This window comes from Mandrillus leucophaeus, unplaced genomic scaffold (assembly GCF_000951045.1).
Source record: "Mandrillus leucophaeus isolate KB7577 unplaced genomic scaffold, Mleu.le_1.0 Scaffold415, whole genome shotgun sequence".
NCBI lineage: Eukaryota > Metazoa > Chordata > Mammalia > Primates > Cercopithecidae > Mandrillus > Mandrillus leucophaeus.
The window spans coordinates 1,457,759-1,478,282 of NW_012104421.1; the positions used below are offsets into that span (position 1 = coordinate 1,457,759).

General features: G+C 42.3%; 1 protein-coding gene across 3 annotated transcripts in view; it reads right to left on the reverse strand.

Annotated features, from left to right (window-relative positions):
• Positions 1-1,203: 1,203 nt before the first annotated feature.
• Positions 1,204-20,524, reverse strand: part of SAXO1 (stabilizer of axonemal microtubules 1) — a 146,214-nt gene continuing 126,893 nt past the window's right edge. For 2 of the 3 annotated variants that reach the window (XM_011992653.1, XM_011992652.1), the window contains exons 3-4: positions 13,027-13,229; positions 1,204-2,609 (exon numbers count right to left, since the gene is read on the reverse strand). In XM_011992653.1, coding sequence (XP_011848043.1) covers positions 1,606-2,609; positions 13,027-13,229 — 1,207 coding nt within the window. In that variant the 3' untranslated portion in view covers positions 1,204-1,605. The remainder of the gene's footprint in view (positions 2,610-13,026; positions 13,230-20,524) is intronic. The other variant, XM_011992654.1, reaches the window with a different exon arrangement.

Below are 20,524 nucleotides of genomic sequence, written 5' to 3' on the forward strand. Positions count from 1 at the left end.
CTGCTCTGTGCTGTGTGGCCTTGGGAAAGGTGACTAACCACTCTGAGCCTCTCTACCCCTAAAGGCAGGCACTCAGACCCCATACAAACCAATGAGAGGATTAAATAACATAGATGCCAACCCAACAATGAAAACAAAGCTCATGGTGAGGATGCAAGGTACGGGGACCTGTGAAGCCTGCGTCAGGCGGGTGACAGCCATGGAAAGACAGAGCCCTAGATAGAAAGGAACAGACCTCTGGCCCCTCCACCAGGCCCTGAGTCCAAGCCCAAGGCTCCAGACATGAGCTGAACTCCCCTCACCTTCTCCATGCTGCTCCCAAGTTCCCTGAGACCAGGAAGTGTATTTTAGGCTTCTGTGAACTAGAGAGAGTCAAGTGTCCCAGACTGAAGTCTGCATCCCTCTGTGAGGCTCACCCAGACCCATGAGCTCATCTAACTGGCACAAAGTCTTTCCTCAATTCTGCCCAATTAAAAACAAAATCTGCAAGTTAATTGCCTGTATGGGACCCTCTTTAACAAAGTCCCTCCTCAATTTTGCTCAATTAAAAAAATATAAATAAAATAGCTTTAAATTACTTGACCTTAGAAACAAACGTGGTAAAAAACCTTAGGCTCAAGAGAGAAACTCCAGGATGGAATCTGGCTCACCACTAGGTCTAACTTTGCCACAGGTCTGGTCACAGCTGTCATTTTAGGACAAGCACATCCAGGCTCTCCAGAAACCAGGCCAGCCTGGGGCAATTTCTTCCAGGCTCTAAGCATTTAGAAGAACCCACAGCTTTTGCTCACAGCTCAAGGACCAGGTGTTGACTGCCTGCTTGCCAAGGCTGCTTTTCCTCCCTCCTCTCCCTGGAATCATAGCCTGTACTGGCTTGGGGCTGGGGAGAGGTCTGGTAGGTTCATGCATCCCTGCCTCCCTCTTTCTTTCCCTCCATCACCTGTGACCAAAGACATCCACACCCCATCGAACAGCAGTATTCTTGCTGGTATGTCAGGCAGTGAAGAGGTAGAAGGATGCTTTGTGAAGCAGCCCTGCACACAGAGAACCCAAAACAAGACACCAGACCAGGCCCAAGGCACCTCCACCAATACTGACACACAGTGGGGATGCTAACGTAAAATTTCCCGAAGGTCCCAAGCAATACAGACTAATGTCTGCACAGCCAGCACATGGGTGTAAACACACAGAGCTACAGATTCATTCCCCCCAAAATAAAATTTATTCTTTGGTGCTTCATACTTGGCAAGGGTTAATCATTATGTCCGTTCATACAATGATTAAATTAATAAAATACATCTGGATCAGAGAAAACCTCAGAGACCAATTTTGATTCCATAAGCACAAAGTAAAGAACCTGAAACGGAGTGGGGATGCAGTAAAGGAGAAGTTAAGGGGAGTTAATTAGCCGGTGATTAAATGTCATTTTCCCTGAGTCAAGTAATTCTCATTTTATTCAAGTGCTCTGGAAGTGGTGAAGGTTTTTTTTTTGTTTTTTGTTTTTTTCTGTCATTTTAGGGAATTTTTTTTTTTTGTCCAACAAATAATTCTCAGTTGTCTGCTTTTAAAAGTACTGTGTAATTTCTAAATTACAATTTTTCAAAATCAGGCTGACACTTCCAACTTCCTCTGGCTGGGGTTTTCTGAATCATCCACAGAAAGATGGCTGCTCTGCGGAGAGCCTGCCTGGGAAACCGGCTTGTATATCCTGTGCCCCAAAGCATCCACTTCCTCAAAGGTGTAGCCAGGAGGCTCAGGATATGAAGCTAGGCACCTGCTCATTTCCTTGGGAGTAAAGCTGATGGTGTAGGTGGTCTGGGCTTCCACAGGGACATTTCCTCGAGGGCCAGACCAATGAGGCTTACAGCTTTTGGTATTGATAGGCGGGTGGGGCACATAGTGGGCCCGAGTGGTGGTCAGGCAGTCCAAGGGCTCGGTGGGAAAGTCCAGCTGGGGAATGGGCTTGACTGGCTCTGTGCGCATGCTGGACCACTGCTTGTAGTCATCCTTGGTGGTGGAAGAGCCTTCAAAGCGACCGCTTTTCCTAATCTGAGGTGCAGGTCGGCAGGACCGAGCTGGGACACCCTTAGGGTATGTGTAATGGGCCTGTACGGTTGTCAGAAGATCCATGCTGTCTTCAGGAGGGACGTAGGTGATGGGAGCTTTGGAGAACATCTGGGGCGTTGGCCAAGCTTGGTACTTATCTCGAAATTCAGTGGTGTTAGAGAAAGGCATGTCTAGCCCAGGGGGCCTGGCTAGAGGTTTCAAGCTCTTAGCAGGCTCGCCCATCAGGCCCCGATAGGATTGTTTATGAGTGGTAAGGCTTTCAAAGGGGATTTCACAGGGCCTGAACTTCTCTGCTTCGTGCACAACGCGCTTCTCCACGGGGTGGGCCACGTAGCTCATCTTGTAGTTAGTCACATCCTCCAAGGGGATGTTACAGAGCTTTGGCATGGCCAGAGGTTTACAGCTCACAGTCTTCACAAGGCCTTTTATGGGGTAATCGTCCTGGTGTGTGGTCCTATTATCAAACCTGACTGATGCTGGCTGGTATTTGTGTTCCAAACGAAGTGGCTGTCGCCTTGGTTGGTTCCAAGGCAAATAATCAGCTGAAATTAAAGCAGAAGAGGTAATTAATAATAAATCAAGTCAACCAACTTGCATATATTCTACAGAGCCCAAAGGTCATAAGCCAGTCTCCAATGAAGTAGTCTTTGAGACAAAGAAACGACAGAGCACATCCCTGCTACCACTTGATATAGTGGGATAGGCAATTCACAACCCACCACTGGCGGGCCACCAGCCAGACGAACCAAGCCTACCTGGTCATCTGTGGGGTGACAGCCCACTGTGTCCCTGTAATCCTCACATCTAATCCACATATATCAAATATGCTACTCCAAAGGAATAGGGCATTGTATTGGCTGGTGAGAGAAAAGTGGCTGCCACTTGTATAAAACTTATTACATAACAGGCAGTGTTCTAAGTGCTTTATATATCAATTCACTTAATCTTCAGACTGTCCTAATAAGGTGGGTACTATCAATGCCAGTTTTATAGATGCAGAAACAGATGCACAGAAAATGAGAGAATTTGTCCCAGCTCACTTGGCTAGAAGTGAAAAAGCACAAATGCAAATTCAGACCCAGAGCCCACGATCTGACCGACTCTACTCTCTGGTTCTAACAATTAAGGAATACCAACTACATGTCAGTCAATTGTGCTCAAGTCTTTCCATACATGATCTTGTTTCATCTTCACAATAACCCTTTGTGATGGGCATGATTCTCTCCATTCTACAGATTTCTAAAACAAGGCTCAGAGGAGCTAAGAAACTTGCCCGAAAGTCACATGGCTAGCGAGTTAAGTTGGAATTTAAACCGTATTGTTGACTCCAAAGCCATGTTCTTCTGATACCTCATATCACACACTTAAGGGCATTATATTTCCAGATAGAGTAAAGGTGAAAGAAAAAAATAATCAAAGGGAAGATTTGCAGGAGGAAAACAACTTCAGAATGTTTGAAGAATGAAAAGAATTGGCCATTCTAGATGTCCATCTCAAGAGGAACCTCTGCTGTGGGGCTAGAACTGCCAACACAAAGGGAGGCCTGGACTCCAAGGAAATATGCAGTAGAGATGGCCTCCAGGCATCTTGAGGACCAGACACTGTCTTCAGACAGCACTGTAAGCCTTTGAAACTGACTTTATCACACAGACCCTCAGGGCCAGCACTAAGACTGAACGTCTAGGTGAGAAAAATGGGACGACAAACCATGTGATTCAACTGCCTTGGCACTGCTGGCATTCTTTCAAAATACTTGACTGACATCCAAGACCTAGGTTGCCCCACTGGGCCCCATAAATTACCAGGTTTAAAGTAGCGCTAGTGAGCCCTCTAAATCCATAGGGAATTCTCTTGCTTACCACTTTACAAAAGGTTAGAAAAAAAAGCAGCTTCCAAGGAGCCTCAGGTATATACACCAACACTAGTGGAGTCCGCAGGCACAATTTGTAACAGCTTTATTGAAGTCTAATTTGCATAATAAAACGTACCATCTTAAGTACACAATTCAGTGACTTTTATAGAGTTGTATATCCATCACCAAAATCCAGTTATAGAGTATTTCCATCATGCCAAACATACCAATTATCTTCATTTGTAGTCAGTCTTTACTCCCATCTCCAACCCCAGGCAACCATTAATTTGCTCTTGGTCTCTGTATCTGTGCATTTTCTGGACTTCTCATATAAATAGAATCACCCAATATGTAGCATTTTGCATCTGGCTTCTTTCACTTAGTGAATGTAATTGAGGTTCATCCATATTGTAGCTTATATCAGTAGTTTACACCTTTTTATTGTTGAATATTACATGATACCAAATTTTGTTTATCCATTCACCAATTGATGGACACTTTGAGTTGTTTCTACTCTTTGGCTATTATAAAAAAATTCTGCTATGAGCCTTTGTCAAGAAGTGTGTGAGCATATATTTTCATTTCTCTTGGGTACATACTAAACTGAAATTTCTAGGTTGTATGGAAAAATCTTATCTTGAGCTTTTTTTAAAAGATACTGCCAAATGTTCTCAAAGTGAAGAAGTAGATGTGCCATTTTACATCCCACCAGCAATGTATGAACATTCTCACTTCTCCATGTCCTCATCAACACTTGTTACCATCTGTGTTTTTAAATTATTGTAGACATTCCAATGGGTATTTAGTAGTATCTTGCAGTGTCATTTACATTTCTCTAATGACTAATGATGTTGAGTATCTCTGCATGTGCTTGTTAGCTCCTCATGTGCTTTCATTGGTAAAATATTGAAATATTTTGCCCATTTTAAAATTAGATTGTCTTACTGAGTTTGCATATTCTTTACATATTCTAAATACAAATCTTACACCAGGTATGTGATTTACAAATATTTTTTCCAAGTCTATCACTTCTCTTTTCATTTTCTTATTATTTTAACAAAACACTCACCTGACACCTGACCCTTTTCATTTTCTTAATGGTTTCTAAGTGCCCAAAGGTTTTGAATTTCAATAGAGTCCCATATATAATATCTTTAATAAATCATGCTTTTGATTCCATATCTAAATTATTTGCCTGTCCCAAGATATCATAGATTTTTCTCCCATGTTTTACTTTGAAACATTTATAGTTTTAGCTATTACATTTAGGTTTCTGACTCTTTTGAGTTTGGATGAGGTAATTTCATCTTTTTGCATGTGGATATCCAACTGTCCCAGCACCATTCATCAAAAAGACTATCCTCTCCCACACTGAAGTGCCTAGGCACCATTGTGAAAAGTCAGTCACAATAGGCACAAAGGCTTATTTCTGTACTCTCAGCTTAGTTGCATTGGTCATTTTACTTGTCTTTATGTCAGTATAACTGTCTCAATTGCTGTAGCTTTATAGTAAAGTTTTATAATCAGGAAGTTTAAGTTTTTCAACTTAGTTCTTATTTTTCAAAAATACTATCAGCTATTCCAGTTTATTTTTATTTCATACATAAAACCTAAAATTACTTTGCCAAGTTCTAAAAAGGAAAAGGAGTCTGTTGGGATTTTGATAGGAACCGCATTGAATCTACAGATCAACTTGGGACAACCCTACCTTAATAGTCCTGAATCTTCCAATCCATGAACACAGAATGTCCACCATTTCTGTTCAGATTTTAATTTCTCCCAGCAATGTTTGGTAGCTTTCAGCATACAAGACTTGCACTTGTTTTTTTACATTTTATTCCAAGTATTTTATTAATTTTGAGGCTATTAGAAAGAGAACAGTTTTCTTGACTCCACTTTGACTGTCCATGCTAGGATATAGAAACAATTGATTTTTATATATTGTTCAGTACTGACATCTTGCTGAACTCATTTATTAGTTCTGGTAATTTTTGTGGATTCCTTTGGGTTATCTGCACACAGGATCATGTTGTCTGAGAATAAAGACAGCTTCGCATTTTCCTTTCGAACCTGGATACATTTACTTGTCCGCTTGCTTTTCTTACATTATTGCACTAGCTAGAACCTACAATACAGTATTGAGTTGAAGTGGTGAAAGTTGACATCCTAGCCCTTGTTCTCAATCGGGGGAAGCCATTTACTCTTTCACATTAAGTATGATGTTTTACAAGTACAGATTTTTTTGTGGATGCCCTTTATCAAGCTGAGGAAGTTTCCTTCTAGTCCTAAGCTTGTTGAGAGCTTTTATGAATGTTGAACTTTGTCAAATGCTTTCTCTCAACCAAGTGGCTTTTTTCTGTTACTTTATTAATGGGGTATATTAATTGGTTTTCTGATGTTACACCAACTTTAAATTCCCAGAATCCCATAGTTTTGTAAATATTGAGTCTGTAACTGTCTTTTAAAAGAAAAATTACCTTTTTAATGATTTAAGAAGAAAACAAATAAAAGTATATATTTAATACCTAATTACATTTACCAGTATGCTTTATTACTTTTTATAATATACTTTATTACTTTTGTGCTGCCATCTGGTATCATCCCCTTTTAGCCTGAAGGATTTCTTTTAGTACTTCTTGCAAGCTAGGTAGCTGTAACTTATCTCCATCTTTATCTGGGAATGTATTTTGCCTTCATTATTGAATCATAGTATCATTAGATATGAAATTCTTGGAGGATAGACTTTTTTCTTTCAGTACTGTGAATATGCAACCAACTGCCTTCAGTCCTCCATTGTTTCTGAAGAGAATTTAGCCATTAATAATGTCATTTTGGGGCCAGGCGCAGTGGCTCACGCCTGTAATCCCAGCACTTTGGGAGACTGAGGCGGGCAGATCACGAGGTCAGGAGATCCAGACCCTCCTGGCTAACATGGTGAAACCCCATCTCTACTAAAAATACAAAAAATTAGCTGGACGTTGTGGCGAGCGCCTGTAGTCCCAGCTACTCAGGAGGCTGAGGCAGGAGAATGGCGTGAACCTGGGAGGTGGAGCTTGCAGTGAGCCGAGATTGCACCACTGCACTCCAGCCTGGGAGACAGAGCAAGAATCCAGCTCAAAAATAATAATAATGTCATTTTTCTGTACATGATGAGTCATTTTTTTGCCTCTTTCCAAATCTTTGTTTTTGGCTTTCAACAAATTTGACTATGTTGTGAATAGATGTGGATCTCTTTGTACTTATTCTATTTGGGTTGTGCCATTTGAATGTATTAATACACATTTTTCATAAAATTTGGCAACTTTCAGCAATTAATCTAACATTTTTCTGCCCCCTTCTTCTCCTTTTTGGGCCATCATTATGAGTATGTTAGTACACTTTATGGTATTCCATGAGTCTGAGTTTGGACTTTTCCCTTAATTTTTTTCTGTTCTTCAGATTGGGAATCCCTATTGAACTATCCACATTTTTGCTGATTTTTATACCAGTTCAAATCTGCTGTTGAGCCCCTCTAATCAATTTTTTATTTTAGTTATTGCCCTTCCAACTCCAGAGTTTTCATTTGGTTCTTTAATATTTCCCGTTACTGATATTCTCTATTTGATGAGCAATTGTTGTCATACTTTTATTTATTTAAACATGCTTTCCTGTTATTCTTTGAACATATTTATAATAGCTACTTTGAAATATTTGTCTGCTAGGTCCAACATCTGGGATCCTACAGAGATACTTTTTGTTGACTGCTTTTTCCCCTCCATTCATGGGTCATACTTCCCTTTTTCACATCTTACAATTTTTTTGTGTAAAACTCAACACTTTAGATAATATGCTGCAGCAACTCTGGATTCTGATCCCCACTGAGTGTTGGTTTTACTTGTGTTTAGTGGCTTACCTGCACTAATTCCATAGAGTCTTATCTTCCCTGCAGCGTATGGCCACTGATATTTTTGTTCATTTTTTTCTTTTTAATCTGTTTTTGTTTTTACTTTGTTTGTTTGTTTTGAGATGGAGTCTCGCTCTTGTTGCCCAGGCTGGAGTTCAGTGGCACAATCTTGGCTCACTGCAACCTCCATCTTCCTGGGTTCCAGTGATTCTCCTGCCTCAGCCTCCCAAGTAGCTGGGATTACAGGCACCCACCACCACACCCAGCTACTTTTTTTTTTTTTTTTTTTTTTTGTATTTTTACAAAAACAAACAAAACTTCCTGACCTTGTGATCCGCCCACCTGGGCCTCACAAAATGCTAGGATTACAGATGTGAGCCAACATGTCTGACTTCCTAAGGATCACTCTGTCAGCATAGTTTAGTGGTCAGCCATGACTGGTCAGAAGTTAAACTTAAGAACTTTAAGCCAGTAAGGCATTCACACTTTGCCAATGGAACTGTGTATGGGTTAGGAAAAACACATAGAAAGATCAGGCAGTTTATAAGTCTGATTTGGCTTTTACTTCCTACTGGGCTTTCTCATGTCTTCCCTGCACAAGAACTAGGCCTAAGCGGGGATGATTAAGGATGATGAGTTGATAGATGGGCTCCTTTCTGATTTCCCTTGAGCCTGCACACAGCCTTGCCCATGTGCACAGCCTTCCAGACCACCAGGAACACATATGAGCTTATCAAGATCCACTGTGCCTATCTCATTCTCTGGATCGCCCTTCTTAAATTCCTAGCTGGTTTGCTGGTCTGTTGGTTGCCACAACTAGCACTGCAGCCTCAGACTAACTCAGAAGTTGTCTTCCCTGATTTCTTGCCATTAAGATCACTGCTGTTTTTATTGAAACCCCTGGGTATGCACTGTATTCCCAATCAAGTCAGGCCCCACTGACAGCAGAGCTGCTTGTTTCCACAGACTAGCCTGCTCAGGCAGAGCCACTACACAGATGAAACAGTGGGGGTGGGGATGGGGTGATGGAAGCAGCCCCAGAATAAAACATCACAGACGCCTAGTGTTAATAACCAAGGTGCCATAGTTTTTCTTTAATAAATGCTTCTCAATTTTTTGCATACCAGTGGTTGATTTCCAGAGTCTAGAAATGGTTGATTTTCACCATTTTGTCCAGTTTTGTCATTGCTTTTTGGGAAGAGGATTTGCCAAGCTCCTTACTCCTCCACTCCAGAAGTCCTGATATCTACCCCCACCACCCATCCCCCAGCACACTCTTAAGTTTATTTTAGGCTGATAATACTACCAACTATTTATCCAAAATTGGCTTCATCTTAATTGAAAATCTACTCTTTCTCCAAGAGCTATTAATGGCTCTATCTGCATCTTGAAAGCATTAGGGGGCCTTGGAGGGAACCATCTTGCTGAATATAAACCACATGTTTCCTCCCCACCCCTGCCCCCAGACTCTAGGCCTCACTTAAATGGAGGCATCTACCTGTAGAAACCTACACACTGCCTCAAGGTACTTGGGGGTGGGGAGGACAGGGCTTTTCTGGCTCTCTTCTGTGATGGATGAAGTGTTAAGAAAACAGGTTTCTAAGCTCAAAGTTGCCTCATGTGATTTCTGATACCCAACAATATAGTTGAAACCACATTGTTATCCAAGACTCCCGACTTCCTCCACCCAGCATTTATTACCAAAAACCTCCACAGGACCCTGAAAAACCTCAGAATTTCACATGACAAACTATTCACACGCCAGTAAAGCCCTTCAGGGCCAGAGTGTCATGTGGGTAATTGGCAAGAACTTCTTTAAAACGGATTCCATTCAATAATGTGCCTTAAAAAAAAAAAAAAAAAAAAAAAAAGCTAAACCTACAGCTGAGCATCAAGTAATTACACTCTCAATCTTTCCAATTGCACAGTGTTTTGAAAATGTCACAAATTACAACCAAATGCTGCTAAAGCATATTTTATTGGTGGTTTTCTGGACCCCAGTAAAGGTGCTGGCCATAGAGAGAAAAGGGGAAAAAAAGATTTCATATTTTTTCTGTGGAACAAATGTAAGCAGAGTATATAGACAAAATCTAGATGGCAACCATTGAAACATGTATTTAATAACCTTGGTCTTTGGTTTCTTTTTGGGTGGTGGAGGAGGAAGAGAATCAATGTATGGTCATAAAACACGAACATTGTTATGGAAAAGACTTACTAAAGCAGCAAATTTTCACAAGGCACAAACAAGTCACCCAAGGGGTGATATACCAAGAGATAAGGGTGTGACCCCTCACAAATGCATGGGGTTATTAAGGACTGATCCAACCACATGGTAAGTGGCATGGGCCTTCTCAATCCTCACTTCTGCTCCTGGCCAGGATCCATTGGGTAATAGCCTGGATGGGGATTTGTGTAGATGTTCCAACCTCTGTCACCTGGAGCCCTTGTAAACAATGGTTCAGAACCATTCACCCACTGATTCCCTCACTTGACACAACACCCTTGTAAACTATGGTTCAGAACTATTCATCCATTGATTCCCTCACTTGACACAACACCCTTGTAAACTATGGTTCAGAACTATTCATCCATTGATTCCCTCACTTGACACAACACCCTTGTAAACAATGGCTCAGAACCATTCATCCACTGATTCCCTCAGTTGACACACTTTGTTGTGTCATCCCCTGTGTTTGATGATGGGAATACAGATGTTGGGCATTTAAGGCAGTTTGGGAAGCCCTTCTATCACAGGTGAGTGACAGAACAAATAAACCACTTCAACTAATAGAATGTAAGTATTTGCTATAGTCTGAATGTGCCCCAAAATTGATGTGCTGAAACTCAATCCCCAATATTGTGGTATTGGGAGGTGAGGCCTTTTGGGAAATGATTGCATCATGAGGGCTCCACCTTCACGAATGGATTAGCACTGCTATACAATGGCTAGAGGGAGCCAGCCGAGGCCCTTTTTTCCTTCTGGCTTTCACCACATGAGGACACAGCAACAAGGCACCATCTTGGAAGCAGAGAACAGATCCTCACCAGACACCAAACCTGTCAGCACCTTGATCTTGAACTTCTCAGCCTCCAGAACTGTGAGAAATAAATGTCTTATTTATAAATTATTCAGTCTCAAGTATTTCTGTTATAGCAGCACAAATGAACTAAGAAAGTAGTATTCACAAAAAAACCTCGTAAGACACACATGTTGCTAACTGGTACCTATAGGTTCATCTAACTATAAATATGTTTCCTTTAGCTACATACTGATTTGTTTTAAAATCGGAATTGCAGAGGAAAATATGAAATCCAACCTCAAATGCACATGTTCCAAGAACAAAAACCCTGTCCATCTATGCATGCCTGGTTCTGAGCAGTCCAGTTGAGACTTGACTGGTGTTCATTTATCAACTCTGCTTAAGTAGGCAAGCAGTTAACAGGTACCAGAAGTTTAAGGAAAGTGAGAAAGAAAATAGGATTTTCTCAATTTTAACTTTGTTAGTAGGGAAGTCAGCCATTATATTAGTCAGTTCTTGCACTGCTATAAAGAAATGCCTGAGATTGGGTAATCTATAAAGAAAAGCAGTTGAACTGGCTCATGGTTCTACAGGATGTACGGGAAGCATGGTAGCATCTGTTTCTGGGGAGGCCTCAGGGAGTTTTACTCATGGTGGAAGGCAAAGCATGAGAAGACATCTTACACGGCAGGAGCAGGACAGAGAGAGTGAGTCGGGAGGTGGGGAGGTGCCACACGCTTTTAAACAATCCTAGGAGAACTCACTCACTATACAGTACTAAGGGGGTAAGGGAGGTGCTAAACCATTAGAAATCACCCATTTCAGGGTATGATAACATTCAGAATATTAATCAGTTTTTGTAGTGCTGACAAAAGGTGGCTTGACCAAAAGTAGCCATGGGTGAGTGTTAGAGGAGGAAGCTAAAGAAAATAAAAGGGCAGAGCTCAGATTGCTGAAGAGGCCCATGCCAATCCAGTCCTCAGTTCCTGGAAGACTCAGAGAAACTCAACTAGGCACAGGGTCCTCCAGGATGACAGAATTAGAGGCCCTTCTAGGAGCTCACATCCCTCCAACCTCACTACCTCCACCACCATCTTCACCCTAAATGCTTGGCTTGACTAAAGAAAAGTGGCCCCCTCTCTTCACAGCATTGAGAGGTCTGTGAACTGTTTAGCATGTCCTCCTAGGGCAAAGGTGGGTATCATAAGCATGAGTTATTGATGACAAACCTGGTCTCCAATCTCATGGTTTCAGTCTTTGCAGCTGAGCTCCATAGAGTGGCTGTCTGCTAGCACAACACATATGACCACATATCCTGTCTCTCCGCTAGGCCAGAAAGTCAAGGGCAGGCCATTATGCTTCCTTCAGTTTCTAGGACCACACCTCGTAGGTAATATCAATAGATACTCAATAAAGAAAGAAGCAATCCTGTTTATATAAAGTTCAAAACTGGCAAAACTAATTTAAGGTAAGGTATTAAAGGTTAAAATAACGGTTACATTCTCGTTGGGGAGGGTGACAGAAATGGGGTAGTAATGTTATATTTCTTGATCTGGGTACTGTTTACATGGATTTGTTCAGTGCAAATTTATTGATCTGTATAATTATAAATTGTATACTTTTCCATATGCATGTTACGTTTTGATATATTTTTTAAACACCTGAATGATATATTTTTTAAACACGTGAATGAATCAATCACTTAATCAGTGGTAGAAACTAACTTAGCTTGAACTTGAAATGCTTCCCCCAATAGAGGATTCAAACTGCAAGCTAAGGCAGGGGTTGGCAGATATTCTGTATAAGAGCCAGGTATTAAGTATCTTATGCCTCACAGAATGTGGTGTCTCTGTCAACAACTACTCAACTTTGCTACTATAGTGCAAAAAGTAGCCATTGATACTGTGTAAGTGAATGAATATGGCTGTGTTCTAATAAAACATGAACACTGAATTTTGAATTTTATATCATTTTTACAGTCCTCAAATGATAGCCTTTTGATTTGTTTTTCAATTATTAAAAAAAAATGTTTAACCTTTCTTAGCTTTCTAGTTATACAAAAACAGGCTGCTGGCCAGATCTGGTCCGTAGGAAGTAGTCTGCCAACTCTTGCACTAAGTAACTTTGCACATTAAACACGTTTCCTGGCCCGCACACAGGCTCAGCCTGTCCTTCCCCCAATCTGCCCCTCTGTGCTCTCCCACCTTTATAAGTAGGCAAATACTCCATCTTGTTGCTATATGGATATTTATTGTCCCGAGGTTTGATGGGGTCCACTCGACAGACAGTGTAGGGATTGTAATCTTTCTTATACGTCGTGAGCAAATCCATATTCTCTTCACTTGGGACGAACTGGTCATACTGGTGGGCCTTCACTGGTGCCACTTTGTGAGGCCCAAAATCTCTCCTGTAAGGAAGCAAGTGCATGCTGTTGGGGTCCTTGGCTTGCAATAAGGCTTATGTTTTCTGCTCAACCCAACTCTATAAACATTTGCTGAGAAGTCATGTTCTACTCTACCTGCCTTCCCCGCTCCCCTGAACTGTTTCTCCTCTATTTCCCACCTTCGGGAAGGGTACCATCAATTATGTCTCACCCAACTCAGACACCTGTACACATCTTTGACCTCCTTTCCTCACAGCCCCAGAGCCTATCATTCACCAATGCCCCTCCACCCCATTGGTTTTTCTTTCCCCTTGGTCCAGACCCTGACCATTTCTCACTTGGATCAGGTAACAGCCTGCCACCTGAGCTTCCTCCTTCATCCCTACCACTTCTATTCAATCCCCATAATGTGGCCAGAATAAACTCTCTAAATAGAAATCAGATGGCTTTCCCCAGTTTAAAACTCTTCCAGGCAAAATTCAACTTCCTAGCATAATTTATAAGCCTTTCTGGACCTGGCTCCTGCCTTACTCACCCTTGTCTCTCACTATCCCCACCCCACCTGAGCACCCTGCACTCCAACCACAATGTCACTACTTCTACTCCTGCGCTCTCCACCTTCCTTCCACCCAACCCCTTCATTGTGGAGCTAACTTCCTTTCAGGTGCCTCCACCACCTTCTCTGTGTTCCCAAAAGCTTCTCCTGCTAATGTTTATCTCCTTCTTCTGCTTAGCCTACAGAAAACCCAGAAGAGGAAAATAGCGAAATAATTGGAGACCCTAAGTCCTTCATTTCTCTGCTATCTGGTGTCAGCGCCCCCATTATTTCAGGGAGTACCAAAACAACAGGATCGAAAAAGTATAATGGTCTTCGCTAAACAGGAAGCAGTCCCTCCCCAAAGTATCCCAGATAAAAAGGCCCAGATGCTCACTGCAATGCCCACCAGGAACCGCCCTAAGGAGCCAGGGCTTAGCTCAGACTTGTGTTGCCCTCCAGGGCACTCGCAACTTCCCACCTCTCAATGCTAACATTTCCCTCTGAAGGGTGTCTGCTTCACACAACGAACTGTTTTTGCCTGGAACCCATTTATTCAACCGGACAAAGGGAGGTTAGATTTTCCCTGATGGTGCTTGCCAGAACAGCCCTGTCAAGGGAAGGGGAAGGTTTCCGGACAGGAAAACATTAGGCCCAAACACCAATAAAACCCACTTCCCGGCCAAAATCTGGAGCAGCATTACTGAGCCATGCTTGACTAGCAAAGGTAACACGCTCCACTGTAACCTGTCTTGCGTGAATTATACACATGATTGTCAGTAAACCCGAACCGGGTCCTGAAAATGCTTGGTGGGATGGGAGGAGGAAGTTAGGAAGCAGGAGAATTAGTCTCTCTAGGGCTCTAAGGAGGAAATGGGAGATGCTTCAGTTGAACTCCCCTAACACCCTCTGGGTAGATTTAAAAATATATCTTAGCAGCAGTTATAGGACATTCAGCCTGGACTTCCTTCGTAGGGGCCCTGCTGTTAGCCTGAAGTGTCTGGAAGCTGACTGTGTATATCGGGGCTTATGGAGGGAATGGACTTAACAAGAAGCCAAGGGTCAGCTCCTATTTCTACTGTTCTTAATGAACAAGTACTACACCCTGGTGTCTATTCAGCACTAAACCAATTGTAACAGGGAACTAAGAGGGTAAGTCCTTAGGCTACAAAGACAAATGGAAATGCCCAGAAAACTCCATCTGAAAACCAGCTGAGTGGAAAGGGACTCTTGGTCAGAGAGTGTACATTCTAAAGGAAGTACTCCCAAGGGAAGTTGAGCTCTCCTCACTCCCAGAAGGGATGGACAGATTTCAAGGCAGCCTGAGACCACACATTCCTAAACCCTTATAAAAGCCTGTGTTCAGTGATGGCTACCTAAGCCTGCACCCTATTCATTTCCAGGGAGTATCAGGAGGTACCAAGGGCAAGCAATGAGGAACAAAGCTGGGTGCCTATGGGTGCCTGAGCTGCTGCACTGAGCCCACCCAACCTCAAAGCACCTAGGAATGCTTTCCAGCTGTAAGCCTGCCACTCTCGGGGACCCTGCACCCAGAGTCGATGGCAGGCTCTTCTTCAGTTACTCTGACCAAGAGGACCAGCTTCCTCTCAGGGATGCCGCAAAAACCTCCCTTCAAAGGCTGCCAGCCTCTTGAAAACTAAAGCACATTTACTGCCCATCTCCCACGGCTTCTACTGGAAAAGAGCAGACAGAAGCCCACAACCAAATTCACCAGTTCACAGACCACTCTGAAATTGGTTTCCCGAAGACAAAAGCCAATCATCTTTTCCAGTAGAAAATTTAAGTTCCTTTCTAAGTATTCCTCTATGGTTTAATTTATTGATCAGCTATAACTAAGGCAAATGACTACGGGGGGGTGGGGGGAGGCAATATCTACTTCTTAAGAGAAGAAAAATTTTAAAGTTTGACTTTTTTATAACCTACCTAAACATAGTTACTGCGGCTTAGGAGTGAATTTAATCAGAATTTATATGTTTCCTCATTATGTTTTTATGTTGAGAACATTCACTGAAACCTGTCATTAACCACAACATAACTGCGTGTCCCCAATCACACATAATCTTATAGCTTTTAAATTCATGTAAAAGAAAAGTCTGTATTTTAGTCTTCCCAGAATTGCTCAAACTAACTAGCTTTTCTTTTTAAGAACACTGGATCTCCCCTCTCTTTCTGTGGTACATTTCCCAGTCTCTGTGCACATGTGACGGGAACCAAGAAAAAGAAACTGGTGAGAGAAGTAAGTTTCTTTTTGGTAAGTAGCTATAAAAGTTATAGAGTAGGGAAGGCCAAGAGTTAAACTCAGAGTTAAGTGAAAGGTTGGAGTGGTCCTGCTGGGGAAGTCATAACAACTTGACTTCAAATCATTTGGCAAAGCTGAAGAAAGGTGTTTGACAAGACTCCGACAAAAGGAAAGAGGAAATAACCTAACAGTGAGCTAGGGTCCCGAGCCTGCAGTGGGAAATGAAGATTTTCACCATGACAAAAGGGCCATGCATCACATTTTTTAAACCTGTTTTTAATGCTTATTTATGCAAACTTCAAGATTTGTTAGTGTATCCAAGTAATCAATTATATTAAAATGGAATCCATCTTAAAAGGAGTTCCTCCTCTTGGCCAAAGCCAACCTCTCTCACCCCTGCCCTCTTTCTCGGGAACCTCATCTATAGACCATCTCCTAGGCCATGCTTTTCTCTCTTCCTCCCTACTGCCTCCTTTCTCCACTGAGTGTTATCTCCCATCTTTAAAGGTAAAGAGCAAAATAAGACACAATCCTCACTGGGCTCCATTCTCCTCCGGTTTTCCCTTCTCTCTTCCGGAAAGTGTTGTCTATAAGTACAGACGTGCCTTCCTTTCCTCATGTCCCATCCATCAAATCTGATTCCCCTCACTCCTGGATACTCCAAGCATCACTTGTTTTCCAGACCCAACCTCTGCTTCTCATCCTTATCCCACTGTGCTTGTTCAAAGCTTCCATCCTCTCACTCAGTTTTTCAATTCTCTCTCCCTTGACTTCTGCGATACCACTCCTCATGATCTTTTCTCCATCTCCTCTATAGGGTTCTGCTCTTTGTCAGTTGATTTGATGTTGTCACTTCTACAGGTAATTCTCAAACTTCCCAATGTCAAAAGGCACTCTTCTAGAGAAACTATTCTCCCATCCTAGGCAGCTTGGGGAGTCCATCCCAATGTGCTGCAAAAGATCCTTGGCTGAATCACAGGGCTTGATTCATGCCCCTGGTCCTTATGGGACACAGAGTCTGCCTTACCTTCACTATAACAGATGGGATTCCAAGCCCATGCACTCCAGCATCCAAGTTACATAGCACCTGTCTTCTCCTCTGCCCTCTAGGCCCCTCAACTCCCACTAAGGCTGAGGCAAATATCTGTCACCACTTCATATAAACTCTAGCCAAACTATTTCAAATGACTTTAAAGCTCTAAAAAAGTGGATTCTGGGAACAGCCAACAGGTGGAAGCAGAAAATGGCACTGTTTGAGGCTTCATTGCTTAATTTTCCATTAACTATTTAAGATTCAAAGCTTCTAGCCTAAAGGTCAGCTCCACTCTGTGCCAGGCAGGGCAACTAAAAGGCAGATCTCTATTGATTATCTTTTCTTGACTACAAAACCAGAGGGCCGGCTGGGCATAGTGGCTCATGCCTGTAATCCCAGCACTTTGGGAGACCAAGGCAGGCGCATCACCTGAGGTCAGGAGTATAAGACCAGCCTGACCAACATGGAGAAACTCCATCTCTACTAAAAATACAAAATTAGCCAGATGTGGTGGCACACACCTGTAATTCCAGCTACTTAGGAGACTGAGGCAGGAGAATCGCTTGAACCCAGGAGGCGGAGGTTGCGGTGAGCCCAGATGGTGCCACTGCATTCCAGCCTGGGCAATAAGAGTGAAAATCCATCTCATAAAAAAAAAAAAAAAAAAAAAAAAAGAGGACCAAGTTTGAGGCAACCACAGTTGCTGGAAAATGGTAAAGAAACCTGGAAATGAGAGAGCCAAAGACAGGAAGCCCTAAATTCTGTACATAAACTGGGCCCAAATCTCTGCATGACCTCACATATATGGGGAAGATTTCAAGCTAAAGAACTGAAGTGAGATTTGAGCTGCCAGCCAAGACACAGAATTTGCATTGTAAATCAAATCAGGTTACCTGACTGCCAAAGATAAAAACACTTTTTAGAGCAATGCATACAAGTATCTAAGGTGTCCACAACATAACATTCTCACTGTACAAAAATCAACCCAAAATCTGGCCCATGCTCAAAAAAAAAAAAAAGAAAAAAGATAATTATGGAGACCAACTCCAAGCAGACCAGACACTGGAATTAGCTGACACGGGTCTTAAAGTAGCTTTTTAAACCATGCTCAATAAGGAAAGCAAAGTAAGGCCATAATGAATTAAAAGATAGGAAATCAGATAAAATAAATAGAAACTAGATAAAAACAGAATCAAATGCAAATTCTAAAACTGCAAAATATGTGAAGTAGAACATTCATTGGATGGGCTTAAATCACAACATGGAGATAAGGGAGAAAAAGTTGGTGAAGTTTAAACTAGATTAATAGAAACTATCCAATCTGAAGAACAGAGGAGGGGAAGAAAAGACTGGGGAAAAGAAATGAATAGATCATCCATGAAGGAAAATTACGTGAAGAAATAACGGCCAAAATGTCTACAAATTTAATCAGAAATACAGTATAGACAATTCAAAGGCTCTGAGATTGCCCAAGCAAGTCCAGTGCCGAGAACTCTATCTGCATTGTGTTCACACTAATTCTCAGGCCCAGGCTATGGAGGCTAAGTATATGCCCAGTGGTACAGCTCTGAGTAGGAGAGTCAAGTATCTATTTGAACAAAAATATATATATATACAAAATTCAATGGGTAGTGCAAGACTCAAGCCTGCTACTAACTCTCTTGTTTATTTCCTGACCTTTGGAGAGGATACCAAATGCCCTTTCTCTCTTAGCTCTTCCCTCCCTTACTCTCCTTGGTTTACCAAGCAGTCTTGTCAATAAGTGATAGAGTTGAAGCTACCAATTCCCTGCCCTCTGCCTTTCAGCCACACCCATCGAGTCTGAACTCAATTCTATCTCCTCACTCTGTGCCTCCATTCCACTCTACCCATGGTCCCACTCCCTTTAGGATAAAGGTCCAACACCATTGAAGACTCACCTCTTTCTTCCGATGCTGTTCATTTTGCCCATCTTTAGGGAGCTGGCTTAGCTAACAGAATGTCTCAAATTGGGGTCCCAGTGTTTTACATGTCACCATGCTGATGGGGAAATGAGGCTTGAAGTGCAAACCTCTTATTCATAAATTGATCTCAGGTCCATCTCAACTAAAGGCAGATTCTACACCAGAGAATTACCAAGGGCTGCAAGAAAGTTTCACACTAAAAAATGCCTGGAAATCACAAGCATTCCCCTCATGGCACCTGCTGTAAATCCCCAAGATTTATGGTTAGTAAGAGTTGTGTGCAGCTGTAATCATGCCTCACGCTGGGATGATAACCTTTCCAGAAACCAGGTGTTTTTTTGTGTGTGTGTCTGGGCTTAATCACCAAACTCAGCAAAGCCCTGGACCACGTGACTTTTTCGTTCAGCAGGTGGGAGCCTCACGTCCAACCTCAGAAACTAAGCAAGGTCAATGTTTAGATAAAGAAGTGGGTGGGATGTTCCAGTAATAAGAGTTCTAAGAGCAGAGGTGTGACGACAATCCGTGCAGACACAGGGGTGTGCAGACACGGGGCTGCCGCATCCCTTCCCCTGTAAGCCTCCAGGGGAACACCAGATGGTAGCTTCCCTACATTTCCTGACAGTGGCATAATTTTGTTCTCAATCTACGAAAAATAGTGCCCGTCATAGCAGGCACAGGGTTGAGAAATAATGAAATTGTGGTAGAAAAGAGAACACAGATGTCTTCTACTCATTTCCCCCTTACTTCTCTTTTTAGGGTAGGAAATAAAAAGAGATTCATATCTGCTCTTTTTCCTCCCTGTGTATAACCTTGATCCTGCCACTTTTTCTTTTTAAGGCCCTTATGTTCATTAACAGCTTATTTTGGAAATTCTTGCACAGTCTGCTTTCCCCTACTTTAGCCGCACTTGAGGTACATGATATTCATTGTTACTCTGACTCCGGGAGAGGCAGAGGGGCCTTCTGGGTGATATGTTTATTGTTGTAAGTGACACAAGGCAAGGATAATTTAGGACAGGTCAGAGGGTAAGTTTTTGTTTAGCGAAGCACCATCAGGAGGAGGGAGGCTATCTGGAGTTGCATCTGGGGGCCTCAGAGCTAGGTGCTGGGGCAGGGCTTCCGCCCTAGACCAAGGGTTTGTCCTCATTCTCCTAAGCTTTGGGCAGCTAACAAAGCAACCTGCACCAACTTTCAAATCATCCCTGTCTATACTTTCAGAATAGGAACTATATCAATGTCTGAAGCCAACGAGACATCTCACAAAGTGTTCTTCATTTCCTGCAAACTGGATATAAAGAGATAAAAAGACCCACCCCTGGAGATCGAACAAGATATTTGCAAGCCACCCCTCAGTACTACTCTTATCCTTTCCTACTGATTACATGTCCCTTATACAGGTGCCTAGGACTCTTACTCGTTGTTGACCAGGGCTTCCTAAAACAAAAGCAATGCTCAGAAATGGTTCACACTTCTTATTATGGTCTTCAGATTCTCAGAGACAAATACTGTTTTCCTGGCAAAACGAAGCCCAAACTTTAGTGTTCATACT